General features: G+C 39.9%; 2 protein-coding genes across 2 annotated transcripts; one reads left to right on the top strand and one right to left on the bottom strand.

Moving 5' to 3' along the window:
* The first annotated feature begins 232 nt into the window (after positions 1-232).
* Positions 233-13499, top strand: LOC140315653 (glycoprotein endo-alpha-1,2-mannosidase-like protein). The gene is made up of 4 exons (XM_072393252.1): positions 233-1213; positions 2377-2486; positions 9529-9605; positions 10824-13499. The coding sequence occupies exons 1-4, from the start codon at positions 703-705 to the stop codon at positions 11458-11460; spliced, it is 1335 nt and encodes a 444-aa protein (XP_072249353.1). The 5' UTR covers positions 233-702; the 3' UTR covers positions 11461-13499.
* Positions 13500-13662: 163 nt separating this feature from the next.
* yrdc (yrdC N(6)-threonylcarbamoyltransferase domain containing) lies at positions 13663-18344 on the bottom strand. Its single transcript, XM_072393858.1, has 6 exons — positions 18106-18344; positions 17216-17411; positions 16460-16574; positions 16252-16371; positions 16040-16170; positions 13663-14398 (listed from the first exon to the last, which is right to left on the bottom strand). Exons 1-6 carry the CDS (start codon positions 18275-18277, stop codon positions 14329-14331), a joined length of 804 nt encoding a protein of 267 aa, XP_072249959.1. The 5' UTR covers positions 18278-18344; the 3' UTR covers positions 13663-14328.
* Between the last annotated feature and the right edge of the window lie 330 nt (positions 18345-18674).

The following is an 18674-nucleotide window of genomic DNA, read 5'->3' as shown; positions in this document are numbered from 1 at the left end:
GAAAGCATAGACCGGATGGTATAGGCATCAATTATTTTTCTTATCTTTAAAAAAAAAATCTTGAACCAAGAGGGTGTGCAGCCACGCGCTGGCTAAATGATGACGCGACAGGTCCTGCCTCTTGGGCATCCAATACGAGCAGTATGAGAGAGAAGCCGACCAACCGCGAGGGTTTTTAAACTCCTCTGAACACCATCACCGGTGAGCATCACTCCTGCAGTTTGGACGCAGGTCGGGTGTCGGACGTGGTTAGCAGCTTCTGGGTGGGACAGGGCGCCCAGCTGGAGCGGTGAAGGAGCTCACGGAGTTTGTTTGGAGACAGTGAATGGAACTAACCTGCACCACATGCTTATTGACAGCATTTGTACGCTAAGATTTCCGGAGAGTTGCTTTTTTCCAGAATATTTATAGATTATGGAACAAAATATGGAGTTTGTGCTAGAGGCTGCAATTCGCAGCTCAGCAGAATGAGAGACAAAGGTTGAAGGAGAAAGTTAACAATTCCACATGCAACTGCGTCAGGCTGTCTGCTGCGACCGACCAACAATCATGTAGGCTTGTTCTTTCAGATGGATATATCATCTAGATCTTCTTCCATCGGCTGTGGGGTGAGCTCCATCTCAGTGCAGACGCAGGACAGAGGTTTATTTGCGCTCTTTATTCCGTCCGCGCTGTTTTCTGCTCCTGCAACTCTTACCAACCATGGCAAGGCTACGGAGGAAGGCTTGTGTTGCCCTGTTTCTTTTTATGCTTTTTATTTTTGGGACCTTAATGGGACTGAGGACCCTGAAGCCCACTGACGGCTTCTCGGATCTGGCTCCGGGTTTGGAATTCCTTCCGATGTTAGGAGGGAAGGTAGACCGGCGCTCCGTGTCCCGTGTCTCGACAGCACCCCCGGATCAAGCCCGCCCGCCTGGCAGCAACACCAAAGCAGTTTTGTCCAACTCCGGTCCCGAGGGGACTATTTTTTATGACATTCATATTTTTTACTACACATGGTACGGCAGCCCGTATATGGATGGCAAATATATTCATTGGGATCACATCCTGGTTCCACACTGGGACCCCAAGATCGCATCCAGCTACCCAAGAGGCAGACACATGCCTCCGGAGGACATCGGCTCTAGTTTCTACCCCGAACTGAATCCGTACAGCTCCCGGGATCCGGACGTGTTGGAGTCTCACATGGAGCAGATCGGAACATCCGCAGCAGGTACAGTTCAGAGATGCACCGTGGATCTTTTAGGTGTAAAAAAACCCAAACAGCTGAGCGTTGTTTTACGTGCTCAGCAGCTTCACGGAAAACTGGCTTCTCTAAGCACAAAACTGCTTCCGTTATAGTTGGAGGAGCGATGAACATTTTCAGCACCACATACCCGCTGGACAGCTCCCTGCACGCTTAGAGAGACCACCCCCCCACATTTGTGCTGATGCACTTATTTTCCCGTAGGATTTTGAAAGCCAATCTTATCAAAAGACCACACATTAGAAGTACAATGGCAACATATTATATGTATAATTATTTAAGTATCACTGTAGGTAGATGGAAAATATTCACTCATAACCCGGTCTTTATGTATTTATTTCTATGAACTTCATTCTTCAGCAATTTAACCTCTTGAAAGGCTCATGCATTATTAGAATTTAGGTCTTGTTGTCTTTTCAAAAGCCTCTCTGACTTGCCTTAGTAAGAGCCAAAGTCTCATGTCTGGTGTCAAGTAACAGACCGATGTGTCAGGCATCAGTAGACTACGCATGATAGGCACTAATGTTTCTGTCCTGCGGCTCAGTGGGTTATTGTACACCATCCGGAATGATGAGCAGACCATCCAATCTTGTGAAACCTCATCACTATAACAGATGGATCATGAGAGGGCTGGCTCACAAAGCTTAGTTAAAACAGTCCATTTAATTAGACACAACAGCCAGCCAAACTCTGAACATTTCCACTTGACTTGATGATCTTCTGCCCCTCCTTATTCTGAGAAATATAATTAGTAAAAGTGGTTGTGTCCTTTATACATACAGATATGGTTGGGTGCTGTAATGTGATCCTCCCAACAGCAAGTAGACATGAGTATAATTAATTACCTCTGAGTGTATATCTGATGGGCCAGTTCCTCTCTGGTGCCAAGCACCACTGTGGATGATATGAAGTCATTTTTCTGCCAGCAGCGGGGTATGAACAAGCAATTCCCTATAGGAATTTATGAGCTGTCACATGCTCAAACTGTTGAGAGATTTCAACAAAACTACAAATAAGTGGCCCTAAGAATATAGGTGCAAATTCATTAAGAATTCAGAAATTTACAAAGAGATTAGAAAGATTAGTACAAAAAGAATTATGAAACTGTCTCATTAGTGCTATGTTTCTAGGAGTTCTTGTTCTTTCCTGGTATCCTCCTGGCCTGGCTGACGACAATGGGGAACCTGCTGAGGATATGGTACCAGCTGTGTTGGATGCTGCGTACAGACACAACCTCAAGGTAAAAGGCATCAGCATGTGTGGAAGAGACCTGAAATCTAGTGAGGAAAGAGCTCAGGAGTCGAGGGAATCTTGTTTAAGACCTGATATCCTGGAATATATTTTTGTTTGTCAACTTTTTTTCTGCTGATCTATTTTAAGTCAACATCTGCTTATGGAAAATTAGAATTTCAACTGTAATGCTGCTAAAGGTTTTGAAAGTGTGTCATTTAGTCAGATAAATCGCTGTAGACAAAACAATGCAAAATAAAACATTAGGTTAAACAGCACCACAAAGAAAAAGCAACACTGAAATATGGGCAAATACATTTAAAAACTGGTTAAGAGTTTACAATTGATATAAATTCATTCATTTTTGTGTTTTTGTGGCTGAAGTAGAAAACTAAAAGAGTTTACCATATATCGTATATGGTATATCTTGACCTGAAGTAGTGACCGCAAGAAGAAATTACTGATGTAAATTTACCCTGAGAAGCAAAGGAAAAAAAAAACAGTAGTTACACACCACATACACATGGTCTGAAATACCAACTCTCAAATAAGCACAATTCTGTGTGTGTGGTTATAATTTAGTAAAAATTCCAAACAAAAATTAAAGCCCAACATGCTGAGAGACTCTGCTGATGCATTAATGAACAACAGATTACCAAAATCTAGAATAATCAAACGGTTATCCATATATATACATACAAGGTTAAATACAAAAATGGCACTAAATGAAAAAGTCTATTCTCAAATACTTATTTTTGGTAAAGAAAGAATTCACCGGACTTTTCAAACAAGTTTAAATATCAGACTGTAATATTTGATATTGAATAGAATAGACTACTGTATTATCAATCTCCAAAGGGAAATATATAGTCCTAATTGATTGGTTTTCAACATGAGCTGTAACAATTTCCATGCTAAGGCAGAGTTATTTTGTTTGTACTGTGTATTTGTCGATTGAAGATCACACAAACTATCTAGCTGAATGTCATGAAATCTGGTGAAGAGGTAGCACGTCGACAAAGGAAGAACTCATTCAATTTTATTCTCAGACACAGAGGGCTTTCTTTATAATTTAAAAAAGGGCATCTCTGTGGCCTTTGACTTGAATGAATGTCCTAAAGGTGGACTTTATTTACAAGAGCCACATGAAAAGTTACCATCCACATTAAAGCTTTTGTGGAAAGATAAAATAAGAGGGCCAAGTATAGTACTTTGAGGTACTTCATTAAACACAGTAACCCATTTTGATCTGCTTCCAATGATATTAATATAAAAATGTAGGTTAAACCACATAAATTCACTTATTTGAGTAAAAGGTTGTTGACTTATCTATCTCTCTAGGACCTCATTTTAACTGAAGCTACAAAATGGTTATAGGCGTTTCAGAAATAAAGGCAGAGAGATTACTGGAATACAATCTGAGCTACTGACCTACTGACTTTAAACCATCATAATGTTGTCAGGTAAAATGTACACAAGCCTTTGGTCAAGAGGAGAATAAGACTGCTGCTGTTTTTCCCACTTATGTTAGATTGTTTGTTGCTGCAGTGACCTCTCCAGCATTACAGCATTAAACAGGTCAAAGAGCTACAGCTGCTGGATCAATTGTTAAATTAACGATGAAGAGGTGTGACTGAGGGGGAAAAAAACACACAAACACAACAATTAGGTCGGAAAGTGGCACAATGGAGGAAATAACCGACATCCACGCTGGTTCCTCGCCATCCTGTCACTGTATTGAAGGCTTATTAAAGTTTTGTAATATAATTCATGATAGATAGATATATCTCCAAACACAGACACACAGGGAGTGTGACAGTATCTTTTGTCATAAAGCTGTCGATTTGATAGATTTACCCTTTAATTTTTTTCCTGATATATAAGTAATAAACATGTCATATGTGCACGTTGTAATGAGAAAAAAAACAAACTACTAAAACTGCATTCTTTGATGAGATCTGAAATGACACATGAAAGAGAAACAAGCTTCTAAGAATCCTCTTGTTCCAAAGCAACTGCCATTAATAATGCAGCAGCTGCATTTGCAGATGTTTATTAAAGACAAAGCAGCCAGAGGACATGCAAGGGGAAGACAGAAACCGGATAAATGCTGACTAAAAATGAAGTGGATGCCATTTTCTTTTTAAACTATCACAGATAATAATTTAAGTAACATTTTTAAAAAAGAAAATACCAAAATATGAATATTTTCTTCCTCATATATCATTATATATTAAAAGTCTTAAGGATTTGGACTGTTGGCAGAAGAAAATAAGAATTCTAGCTCACCAAGTTGAGGACCAAAGTTGATCATTAATTTACAACTCGCTAAAGTTAAAACCAAGGTTATTACAAAGCGTTATTGTGACACAATGACAGTGTTTGTATCCCGATGTGAAGATGAAGTTAATTTATTTTCCAACAGCTATGAAACACACACTGGCCCCATCCTCTCTATAAACAGCTCTGATGAGGGCCAGTGTGTTTGTCAGGCCAGACTGTCAGATTTGATATCACAGTTGTTTCTTCTGTTTTCTGGCTGCAGGCAAAGAAATAAAGTATCTCTTCAAGGGCAAGACAAGAGCGCAGGGATTAGACATGCAACACTGAGCGGATAAGGTTTTACACATAATGCTGTCAGTAGAGAAGCTAATCGTGTGAATTTGAGGTCGTGTTTTATTGTCATCTGTGCCCTAGCCAGCATGACATTTTCCCAAAAAGCATGCAGAAAAGCTGACTTGAAATGCAACAAATCACCTTCATATTCCAGCATCTCCTTGAAATAAAAAGTTATTTTCTGTGCCTAATGAAAGCCTTTAGAAAGTCACAATAAGGTACAGAATGAAACCTTATTTGAAACCTTACATGCAGCAAGCACAGCAGCACATTGAGGGCAGTTTTTCCAAGCATCCTCTCTCAGTTCTCCTTTTACTCTTTCTACACAGCTCCTTTTTTTTTGGATGATGTCTCCTCGCATTATTTCAGAAAAATACTGACAAGGTAAAAAAAAACAAACGCTGTCTCTGATAATTTGGAACTACTGATGGAATCTAGTGAAAGGCAACCTAAATGGCTGGAGGATCCCAAGTGGGACAGACAAATATTCCCCCAGGAGCAGTGGCAACAGCCAAATATTCACCAGATAGGGGAGCAAGAAAAACACATATCTGTGGTCTTCTTGCAGTGGAAAAGTGTCTCCCTGCTTTCGTGATGATGCTTGAGATAATTAAAGAGCATTTGGTGTTGAACTGCTGGAAAGACTGTTGTTTAATTTACAGAAAAATATAACTAAAGAAAGCTGAACAAATGGTGGAGAGAGAAGACCATGAGGATTAATGCCAATTACGTAATTCAGGTTAATATTCTGTGAGAGACAGATACCTGTCTGTATGCTCTTTGCTTCCCGCCTTTGTCTTTCCTTGATTTGTGCTGTCTGGTTTGTCAGAGCAGCACTCCTCCAAAGTGAGGAGGAGGATTACAGCAAGCCTTGCACTCTGCCTTACTGATGAGTGAACTGACTTGTGGCTAGAAGAATCTATTTAGGGGGCCAGCCCATAACCAAAAATAATATGGTATGAACACGAAAAATACCACAATTCGCAAAGACTGGCTCATACATTTTTGCTTGAAAATGAATCACTACTAATCCTTTATTTCAGTCCTGTAATTTATTAGTTCCCTAATTGCTGATTCTCAGATAAAAGGTCATAGATAGTGTATATATATATATATATATATATATATATATATATATATATACATAGATCATCGACAACCCAAATTCCCCAAGAAGTTGGGACACAAAAAAAACCCAAAAGCAATTATTTGCAACTCTCACACCAAACCAGTTTGTTTTTGTTTACATTTTACACACAAATGTAAATGCATGTCCAAACTTCTTGTTGCACAACAATATGTTCTACCAGTTATGACAAACTATAAGCTTATGTTTAAACATGATTTTATATGATGGACACAGGGAAACCATACAAAAGCTTGGAAATTGTATTTAAGCCATATTTTGATATGGAACTTTAATGCAAGTTATCTGACACATGCAGGCTTGCCATCCCTCGAACAATCCCACACTACATAGCTAAATACACACTCACCCTCTTTGGGTTACTCTACAAAAGAAAGCTATGTACTTTTCATTATATAAGGTGAACGGTATTTGAGCAGCACCCACACACAACTTCTGCATTGTGGACAGCAGAGCTGGATAGCTCATCACATGGAGCCTCCACAGAAGTGCTGCTGCTTGACCTCAGCTCGAACTGGAGCTGAAATAGTCCGTCTGCCCGAGGGAGTGCGGAGGCGGTTTGGTGGGGACACTGTAGGGGGATATTGGTAGTTGGATGCAGGAAGAAAGGAGCAGAGGGGAAATGAGCATCATAGGTCCCATGACTCAGTTTGTGCCTCTGAACAATCTGCACCCTGAGGGAATGTAATGGTTCTATCTTGTAAGTAGGCCATGTCAAATACACTGGGGAATACGGCCTATGGGTGTCCTACGATGGCATGAGACACAGATTCTTGTTTCCAGATGATGACATTTAATCTTACACGGACGTCTGCTGTTGTGTAGGTCCACTGGCTTTGACCATAGAAGTAAAGCGACACTGTTGTATGCAGAAATGTCTCAAACTTTGTTGAAATTGATGTAATTGTGGTAAAGGTCTGGACCTTTGTGTTAGTGTTGGCTCTAATCCCCTTTGTGCTTTCTGCATGACATGGCACTAAATTCCCCTCTGCTCAGCATAAATCATGCTGCAGTTGTTCGGGGCTCATGCTGTCACTGTTTATGAGGCATTGAAATGCTTGAACTCTATCTCATTAACTTTTGAATCACCACAGAGTAATGGGCCAGGGTATTAGGAAGATATGTTTTGTAGTGGTCTAAACCTTGCTCCAGTGAATAGAAACCATAACAGCTTTGTGTCTCTTGTGTGTGATAATCATGTGGCGGGTACCCATTTTATCTCACTTTACTGGGCTGATGCTTCACACAAACTCCAGAGAGTTATGGCTTAATAAACATTCACTCTAAACTGTAATTTATTCATATAGCCAAGTTCTATCTTCTTTTCAAGTCGGCATTTTGGAATTAAAGTGCATCTTACTCCATCAAAATGTCAATTTTGTCGCACATAAAAGCACTTAGCATCTCAGTTAGTGGCACAAGTGATTTTGTTGGTATGGTCGTGATCCTGGCAGTTTATCTGTATGATTCTAAAGCTTAAGCCTTTTCTAAACATCACTTCAATCCATTAGTATACTTGGAGTCATGACACAGTGACAGTGGTGCAAAAAGGCCATGTCACACAGAAAAACTCCAGTATGTCTGCAGTATAGATTCCTTAAACTACAACAACATACAAAACACTTCCAACTAAAATGAAAAAAATAGAAAGACAACCCCTGGCAAAATTATGGAATCGTCCACCTTGTAGGATCTCGAGTCAGCAGATTTTCTTTGTTAATGTCAGATACGGCACATGATCGTTTCATTTAACAGAAATAAACACACCTAAAAAAATGAGATATTTGTCATCTTTTTCTTAGATGAAATATAGGAAAAGAAAGCATTGGATATCTCACTCAGTCATGAGGGAAAAAAAAGATGTAATCACCTTGTAATTTGCATTTCTAAACCAAACGCATGCACATGTATAATTATGCAAATGAGTCTGCAGATAAAAGAGAGCCTGCAGAGTTCAAGGAGTTGTTGCACCTGGCTGATTGGCAGCAAAATGGCTCCAACAAGAGAGGAAACACCTTCAAAAAAGTTATTTAGCTCAAAGTGTGGCAATAGATGTTGGATGTTCCTAGTCAGCTGTGTCAAAAATTTAGAGAATGTGTGAACAAAATAGGAACGTTGTAAAAGGGAAACATACAGGTCAGCTAAGGAAGAAAAAAAGAAAAGGAAATGCACAACAAAACAGAGGAAAAACAACCACGCAGAAACAGGATTCAGTGTTTGTGACTTTACTGTAAGAAACAGGTGGAAGGAAATGAGATTTACATCAACCAGCCGCCACGCACAGCGACACAGAATAAAATGTGGTTGCAGTGGAAGAAGAGAAGCAGTTATGGACTGTAGATGATTGGATGAAAGTGATATTCAGCGTTGAATCACAAATCTGCATTAGGCTGAAACTTTAGTTTTGTGCAGATCGAATGAAACATAAAGATGACTGCCTCAAGAAAAGGACTGGCTACCTGCCCCCCCACAACTCTGAAATGGATTAGGCGGGTATAGGAAATGGACAGATGGATTGGTGGAAGACTTAAGAAAACAAAAATGAAATCTGAAATCATTGATGATATGGGGTTAACATCACGTTGACCTCTTTAGAAAATCCACAGGAAATTTTGGATACTTTTCTCGCTCCATCAATAGAAATAGATTTGTTACGGCTGTCATCCTAGAAAGCCATTTCTCTTTACATTGTTCTCCTCAGATGTTCCCTGCCAGTGAGCTGGTGTTTCACTTTGATGATGCATAATTCAAAGTCACTGAATTCTCTGGCCACCCTTTAAAATATTCAACTTAAGCACCTTTTGTGTACATGTCATTTCAGGTCTTTGCTACCTTTGCTACTCTTCACTCCCATCAAATGTAAAGGCCTGGTTCTAACAGAACTTTTAAGTGGGTGTTACAAAAGCATCCAAAAGGAGGCCGCCCAAGGTGAAACAATGTCTCCCTCAGCGTAGAAGATTTTGTCACACAAATAAAGCAGAGAGAAAACACGATGGAAACTGTTGTGCTGGTGACCTCAGTCAGTGTAGTCTTTGGTCAAAGGTTTTTAAAAACACTGTAAACAAAGACAAAGGTACTCAAAGGAAAACTGTGTTACTGGTTTACTTTGCAGAACACTCTCGACATGTTACAAGCACAATATTGAACAATTCTCCCTTTACATGAAGTCTCATCCAAGAACAGCTGATTTCAACACATATTCAACATCTCTTGGAAGTGCTGATTGTAGTATCCCAGTAACATGATGAGGGAGGACTGACTAACCATGTGTGTCTTAATGTTTTTCTAGGTTGCATTTCACATCCAACATTACAGAGGTAGAAACGACCAGACTGTGCATGACAACATAAAGTACATCATTGACAGGTAAGTGCCTGTCTCGCTGCACTTAATCACTGAGGCAACTCAAACAGAAAACCATTAAGATTGCATGCATAGCTGAGGAAACAAGAGGTTGCAACACTGAAATACTTTTAGGTTGAATTTTTGATTATAGACAGGCAGTTTCATGATTTATGAACAAGTTTTTTTTTAAAGTAAAAGCCTTTTTTTTTAATGGAACTCTTAGTATTGAGCTTGGTATGGAGAGAAGTACCTGTGAAGTACAAAAATACTCTTCAGCGAGCCAGAGCCTCCGACTGACTTTTTGTGTGTAAAATCTGCATGTTTTGCCTCGGTTGTAAACATTATAAGGTGATAGTTAGTGTGTGCACGATCTGACAAACCTTACATTCCTAATAGATTAAGTATACAAGCTCATATTACGTGTACCAATGCTAGGCACGTTTGCATCGGAAAACTGAATTATTGGGTAAATTTGACCAAAACTGAACTTTTAAAATACAAATAAATGTGTTTGTCTGCTCAAAATCATATAAAATCAAGCTTCTTAAAACTGAACAAATACACTCAGATAATGCAGCGAGGCATTGACTCCCTCTGCTTGTACACACTCAGCAAAACATAAGGCAGGAACACACTGAGAAAAGGCTGAGGTATGTCAAATGACACAAGAACTGGACTGAAAATCAGAGGCAAACCGGTATTATGGAGTAATTAATCCTCCCCAGAGACCGGACCTCAACATTATTGAAGCAATGTGCGATAATTTTGACAGAACGGAACAAAAGGCAGCCAAAATCAAAAGAAGAGCTTTGGAATGTCCTTCAAGAAAGAAAAAACAAGAAAGCCTGTCTATGAGGGTTCAGGTTGACTTAAAAAATAAAGATGGTTATACGATATACTGACTGTCAAGCTTCTCAGAATTGTACAAACTCTGTTCATGCCGTATATTTTGTATTTCCATTTATGATTGGACATGTCTCAGTAAACTGTTTAACCTATTTCCCCATTTCCCTGTGATATGTAAAAAAAAAAGGAGGAGGAGCTCAAGACTTTTGCATTTGACTGTAAATATCTCAAATGCAATAATCCAAGGTAGTTTCCTGTGACACTTAAACGTTTCTTGGTTTAGTCCGTCAGTTCATCATGGCCTTCTCTATAGCACTGTAGAAGACTTATTCACTGAACATTAATCAGTTAACTGGCTATGTTTTTAAATGTACTCTCTTATTGTTGTTAAAGGTATGGAGACCATGGAGCCTTCTACAGGTTTACATCCAGCACAGGGAAGAGTCTTCCAATGTTCTACATCTATGACTCCTACCTAAGTCCACCAGAGGCCTGGTCTGAATTTTTGACCCCCACCGGCTCCCACAGCGTGCGTGGCTCTGCTTACGACTCTATCTTTATTGCTCTAATTGTAGAGGAGCGTCACAAGCACGACATCCTCGCAGGTGGCTTTGACGGCATGTACTCTTACTTTGCCTCCAATGGCTTCTCCTTTGGCTCCTCTCACCAGAACTGGAAAGCCATTAAGGCTTTCTGTGATGGGAACAACCTCCTTTTCATCCCCAGCATTGGACCCGGTTACATTGACACCAGTATTCGACCGTGGAACAACCACAACACTCGCAACAGGGTGAACGGCCGCTACTACGAGACAGCCCTTCAGGCAGCACTCAATGTGCGTCCAGAGATCGTCACCATAACGTCTTTTAATGAATGGCATGAAGGGACGCAGATAGAGAGAGCGATGCCTAAAAAAACAGTGACCCGTGTGTATTTGGACTATCAGCCTCATGGACCTGATCACTACCTGGAACTGACCCGCCGCTGGGCCGAGCAGTTCAATAAGGAGAAGGAGCAGTGGCTGATGTGAATGTCATCATCAAACTGATTTGAAGCATCTTGCTCGAGTGGAGGTGTGTGTAATCCACATGAAATGTGGAGACTGATCAACGTTTGTGCAGAAGGACTTGGCACGGTGTACTTACAAGTGTACAAAGGCTCATCTGCAAGAAGAGAACAAGACAGGTAGATAGGGAGTTGTTTTTGTAAAGCAGCATTAAAATGAGTCAGTCAGTGAAATTCACTTTGAACTTTACTGACAGCCAAGAACTCAGATGTGCTCTGTGGGCCCGTCTGATCAGTTCTCCTGCCCAACATTCATATATATGAAATGTTTCACCACCTATTGCTCTCAAGTCCTTCTCTGCACTGAAATAACATATCTAATCACTCATAGTCAGGACACCGTCTTTGTCTTGCGAATACAACATGGACAGTTGATCCGAGTGTCATTCCTCCCTTTACCCAGGTTAAAAGAGATGTCATGTTAAGGTCATGGTGTTGCAACTGTTATGGGATTTTCGCATGACAGTATCTCTATATCAACATGATTCCTATGAATTTCCTAAATTCATAAGAATCATGGTGGACACTTGGATAAGAAGATCGATAAAGATCTCACATTTATCTGTTAAAATAGTAAGATCGTCCTGCTGACTTTGGCCTTTTTCAGTATTAACAAAATCAATCTATCAGCACATGTAAAGCCAGTTTATTAAAACACTATATAATTTGTATGCTTGAAGGAAAAAAACAACATGAAAATGACAAGCTGAGTTTTATGATAGGTTATGTGCTGCTCTAGTGGTTGGACAGCCAAGTAACGTTATTCTTACACCACACTTTCCAATTCCTAACTATGGCTTTAATAGGTTTAATTATAAGCTTAACATAATTCAAAAGGGTTTCATATCTAGCCATTAGCTTTACCTTGTGGAGTTGATGGGCTCAAACTAATCCCGGCAAACATTGGGTGAGAGGCAGGGTGCATCCATCACAGGGTTAATATGGAGACCACCATGCAACGCTTATACTCACATGTGGCCATATTAATCCATCAATCTACCTTGCATGTCTTGGACTATGAGAGGAAACCGGAGCCCCACAGAGGCACATGCGGAACACACAAACTCCGCTGCCTTGGTTTCATACGATTTCAGGTCTTTATACTTCTGACAAAGGAGGAAACCACTGCCCTGCATGTTACAGATGTTTTCTGTTCCAGCTTACGAGATTCAAATAAATAGATCAATTCATCAACAAAACTTGCAGAGGTCTGAAAATGAGTCACTGATTGGAATTGGGTGTTGATGCAAGGAATCTAACAGGTGAAACTAAGTGTCAGTTAATTTGGCAAGTAGAGCACAGTTGAAGTGCAAATGTGCTACGGTCATATGGGAGGTGGAAAAAATAAAAAATAAAAAGCTAAGATGAACAACAATAAATGACATATTAAACCTGGTCATTGTTACTGAACAAAAACTAAGCCAAACTGCAGAAGCAGTGTGTAAAAACTAAGTATACTCTTTGAGTCTTTAGCTTGTGGAACCATCTTTAGCAGCAAAAATTTAATTGTTTGATGTCATCAGTCTCTTGCATTGTTGTGGAGGAATTTTGCACCACTCTTTCTTACATTATTGGCGTGTCGCTTTGGCAAAGCTTTAGCTGTCAGACAGATGGCCTCACATTTGACTCGAGAATCCTTTGGTAGACAGAAGAGTTCAAGTTGGACTGACTGATAGATGCCCAGGTGCTCTGGCTGCAAAACCAGCCCAAACCATCTACCCCCCAGCACCGGGCTTAACAGTTTCTATGTGGCATTTGTGCTGATAAGCCGCAGCACCTGGCTACTACTTACACCCTTACTTCAGATGGAAGCAGTATTGTACTTCAGATTTTACACAACGCTTCCTCGTTTTGGCCATGATGTAATATGCCATGCTGTTCATCTTATATTTCCACTTCTACCATAAAGGACACAACGTTCATCGTGAGCACACAGACTCAGGATCACTCAATGTTTAGTGGAGAATGTTTTGTCTGCCTTCTTTTAAAAGTAAAAGTTCTTTAAAACGGGTGTTTGAGAATCAGAGTGCTCTTTGAGAACATGTCAAGAATACTGATAAGTGTCTGGTCTCTGGTCTGTTAATCAATCATGAAAGTAATTCAGACTCTTAAAGACAAAAACATATGTCTTAGACGGCCTCTGAAGTACAAAGAAGACAGTGGTACATAAAAAAAAAGGCCTTTTATTGAGAATAAACAGCCATTGTACAATCCATTAAACAAGCATATATCAGGCACTTTGGGGGAAAAAAGCAACTGCAGTTCAACAAGAAAATAGGCGCATGGATTGTTAACGTGTTACCGAAAACAGCAAATATTACAGTATTTTCCAACTTAAAATGATTACAGTTTTTATACTGTCTTATAGTTACAGAAAATCACTTCAAAGTAAACATGGAAGAGGTCATTTTAAAAAACATTGCAATAGAAGAACTCCCATCCTTTAATGTAACCACAAAGATTCATTCTGGGAATAAAGAAAGCACTCCCTCATTTCCTACCAAGAAACCATTTAAATTTTAAATATTGGCAATGAAATATTCTTTCTTTACTACTTTTTTTTATGAATAAATGTGAGAGAACAGCGATGCCTTAATCTCAACTCCATCCATATAATAAATTAACAGTAAAAAATAAAGTATGGGCATCCAAAAATGGAGGAACTCCAGACCTTAAAGCAGCCGCCATCTGTTGTTTAAGACTCGATTTCTTCCTGAGTTCCAGTTTTGCCCAGGAAAGTGAAAATCTATGGATTCATACTTTCCCAAGCAGCCCTGGGTCAAAGCTGGTTGTGCGTCTCAGCGTGCGTTTTGGAGTGTGGAGGGTTTAAAGGTCATTCTTGCCCCGAGTCCTCTGACAGTCCGTATTTGCTCTCTAGCACGTCAAGCGTGGAAGAAAGGGCGCTGAAAACAGAATTTGGGTCATTTCTTGTTCAATGTACTAAGTCCTTTTCAGAGTAAGCGTGGGAGTTTTGGGTCAGAAGGGGTCTGAGGCTCAAAGTCGAGACAGACAAAAATAAAAACAACGTGACCAAGTGATGATACGATATTTCATCACTGTTGGCAGCTATTTGTGGGGAGACTGCAGTCAACTGAGGTGTTTTAGTGACTGAATTAATGCAAAAGATTGGTTTAAATATTGCTTTTCGAAAAGAATTTCCTAAACTCTATTTAAGAGATTCATAATCTAAGCAGGTGATCTGGTTGTGTACACTGTGACACAAAAGCACCTTATAATAGTTACAGAATATTCAAAGAAATAGAAATTATTCTAGTGTTGGCCCATCATAAGTACAAGGTTGCATTCATGACATCCCTCTCATGTCCAGAAGTCACCTCACTGGTGTTAACCTCTACAGTAACAAAAAACCAAACAAGTCTAACAGCATTTTAGAGGGCTGCGAGTCTTATTCTCTTATGTCTGTTTCTCCCCTGCTCAGTTAGTGGCAAAAAGGAACCAGCAGCACATGTTAATAAGCTGTTGTCACATGCTCAGCGTTGTTCTTGTTACTCTGACAAAGGAGGTGCAAAGAGAGGCAAATAAAAGACTTTCTGTCTCTTTTTTACATGTGCATAGAGCCAAATATCAAAGCACAGCCTGTTAATGACGCCTAAGTCCGATGATGCTCCTGCTTATAATCAAACTGACCTCTTCCCAACTCCTTCCAACATTCTGTTTGTAGCAAATGCAGAAAATAATAACAATACTACAGAATTTGACCAAGACAGGACCGGATGAAGAGAGTATTTGTTTGTCATAAAGATCACACATGAAATACCAATCTGGGTTCCATGAAAATTGGTGAAGAAAGGTAGTGCGAGCATAACAAGAAACCAACATATTCTCATTAGCAACTTGTCAAAATAGTGACACTTGGTCAGCCCTTGGTGTCGGGTTTTAAAGGCACTTTAAAAGCCCTGCAGCTGCATATTGACAGTTATTCTTCAGCAGCGGTTACTGATGAACGGGTGTCACGAACACTTGACACAGACAGAAAATCCAGTTGCTGCCTATAAACGAGTAACAGATTGTATGTAGAAGCTGGAGGAGAGTCCCCTTCTCCCCGTGTTCAGAATAAACTTTGGAGCTGCTGTTTTTTCTTCCTTCGTATTTAATTTGGTCTTTAGTCTTCCTTTGTTTTGCTATTAATTTATTTAACATTGAAAGCATCTATTTAAGGTAAGGATAACATTCTAGTTGGGCATTAAAATGCATTTTATCCCATTGTCATGACGATGGCCCATGAGTGTTTTGTTACCGGGTCGGAAGACCCTGTATGTTCACAAATAATCGTTTAAGGATACCGTGCATTTTAAAACCCGATGCTTCTGACAACACGTTAATATCTGACAAGTCGGGAGTGAAAAATAATTTGCACCATTTTGCCTTGATTTGCTGTACTCTCCCAGTTCAATACTAAAAACTATCCCTCTGGGACGTTTTACTGAATGGAAGTATAACATGGTCGCATATTTCTTAACTTAAATTCATTCACTGTGAACAGCAGGTAACTGCAGCGAGTAAGTGGCCGACTATAAACTTACCAGCCAGGTCTGATGATGTGGTATTTTCCGAGCACTGACAGGTTGACCACTGTTGACCCCAGGCGGCTCTGGTCCCCTATTGGTCCGCCGTCCACCACCACGGCTAGTTTCGGCCAGAGCTCCTGAAACTCCTTCAGGACAAAAAATACAACCACGTTCAACATAAGCTACATACACTCCACAGCATTTAGACACCCGTTTCAGACACTTACATGTACATCCACTGAGCTGGTTTGTGAGCTGATGTTTGCGCTGGTGAGTGCGAGTGGCTCCTGACACATCTGGCAAAGACGTCTCATGAAAGTGTGATCCGGGATGCGCACGCCAACAAGCTGAGGAGCACAGGAGAGGTAAACAACAGCTCACAGATTACATCGTTTCATTTTTTTCTTTAGTTTTGAACTAAAATCAGACACTTACTGAGGTAAAGGGGTTGAGATCTGTGTTCAGTGTTTCAGACCTTTCAAACACCAGAGTGACAGGACCAGGCAGCAGGTCAGCCAACAGCTCCTCCTTCACCTTCACCTTACAGTACCTGTCCATTGAAACAAGAACATGTATGTCCGTGTTACTCAACAAATGGGAGGATGATGATTTCTATCTTTTTTTTTTTTTAAATCTGAGGAATCAACGTACAGTTACTTATTTTTTTTTGACTGGTAAGTTCATGGTTTGCACCTGAGCTGAAACCGTCAAACATAAATCGTCACAAACACCCAAACAGATGACAACAAAGGTTACAGTAGGATAAAGAGGAGCAGTCATGAACTATGGATGATTGGATCAAAGTGCTATTTGGTGATGAAACACCAATCTGCACTGGACAAGGAGATGATGCTGGACCTTTTGTTTGGTGCAGGTCCATTTAAACATAAAAAGATGGCTGCCTGAAGAAAACACAAATCTCCACAATCATTGATAATGTGGGGTTGATGTGAAGTAAAGGACATGGGGAGGAGGCATTACCTCTGCAGCAAAAGTACAGGTGTACACTGACATTTTGAAAACAAAAGGATCCATGAGCTGATCTATCAACAGCTACACAAGAAAGTTGAACAATGTTTTTCCATTAGTGAAGCCTAATTTCTCACAACATTTATAAAATAAATAAATAAAAAAAAGCTGAATAAACTTTAAGCATCTTTATTTCATGGCTTTTGAAACCTCCACACTCACTTATAGATTTCCCGAATTTCTCCCACACAAATAGCCAGTGGCTTCTTTCCGTTCCGTCCTTTCACATCATAGATTTTTCTGACTGCATCTGAGTTTTGGGCCAGACATGCCAGGCCGTAGATGGTGTCTGTGGGTACAGCAACAACGTGACCTTCTTTCAGAGCCTTCACCGTGCTATTCAGGATCTCAGTATAATCTGCAATGTTAAAAAAAGAAAAACAGAGAGTCAACAGGACTTTGTCCACAATAAGAAATATGTTACAAAACAAAGATGTAAAAAGAGAAAAGGGAGCACACTGCTTTTAGTATTTCTGAAGGCAACAGTGTGGTTGTTGAAATAAAAAAAAAACTACCCTGTAACAAAGTTCTCCCAGCTCATTATCCAAGGAACTTGAGCTGACTGATGCTCAATATTCCGATATACTGGTAAATTGTAGGATAACATAGAGATGGAATAAAGAACTGAAAATTGTAAGGGAGTAACAAGACAAGCTGGAAGACACAGAACTCGTACTCAGTTTGTCAAGAACTCCACTTTCCATTTACATCATGAGAGCATTTTCAACATGTTTTAGCTCCACAAGATGACTTTGCAGTAAAATCACAACAACAAACATAGGGTAGCCACGTGATGAAATTATGTTTACAAATTTTTACAATATTTTTGTAACAAATAGATTAACTGTTCCGGTAAAGTATTTCTTCAAAAGCTTCTTCAAATATCTGATGTCTTCACCAAGTCCTTAATTATACTGTAAGTCTACTACGGGTAGACTGAAGAACTGTAACTGAACTTTAAACACCAGTCAGAGACATTAACCTACTTTTATAAATATCAGTTTGTATATACTGAGTGGGACCCACATGAACGTTGTGAATGTCGTGTGTACCTGTTTGGACCCCCGAATGAATGGTGGGCCAGTTGGAGGTCGGCGGCACCATACGCAGCAATTTGGTCTTGAGCACTTTACACATGTCTGTTCCGAGTCTACGACCAGCCGCTGAACCGCAAGCTCCTCTGAATTTGATTAATTCAACAGCGAAGTAACAAACCGTAGTCATATAACCTAGCTTATAGCCAAAGTTGTACCATTAAGCGGCCAGCAGCATGTTGACGCCTGATGCAATGACAGACGTCTTCCGGGTTACGTCCACAAGGAGAGACGTCAGCTTTCTAAAAGGGCCAGCAGCATTACACGCCCCTTCTTTAGTGCTCTACTCATAATGAAGAGGAAATGATTTCAAATGTATTAACATTCAAATACATTCATATTTTTAAATATATGTTTATTCATATAAACCGTACAGTTACTTGTTGAAGCTCCTCTTACATGCTAATTTAAAAAAAAAAAAACTTTTGATGCGAATATTCTTTAGCATTCCAGATTATGCATTTACTTTAGCAGTTGTTTTGTAAATCCATCGGCAATAAAAACTTACGTTTTTACTTGTTTAAAAC

Source organism: Leuresthes tenuis, unplaced genomic scaffold, assembly GCF_036924035.1.
Source record: "Leuresthes tenuis unplaced genomic scaffold, fLeuTen1.0.hap1 SCAF_10, whole genome shotgun sequence".
NCBI lineage: Eukaryota > Metazoa > Chordata > Actinopteri > Atheriniformes > Atherinopsidae > Leuresthes > Leuresthes tenuis.
Note: the sequence above shows the minus strand (reverse complement) of the source record. Positions and strands in the feature narration are given on the sequence as shown.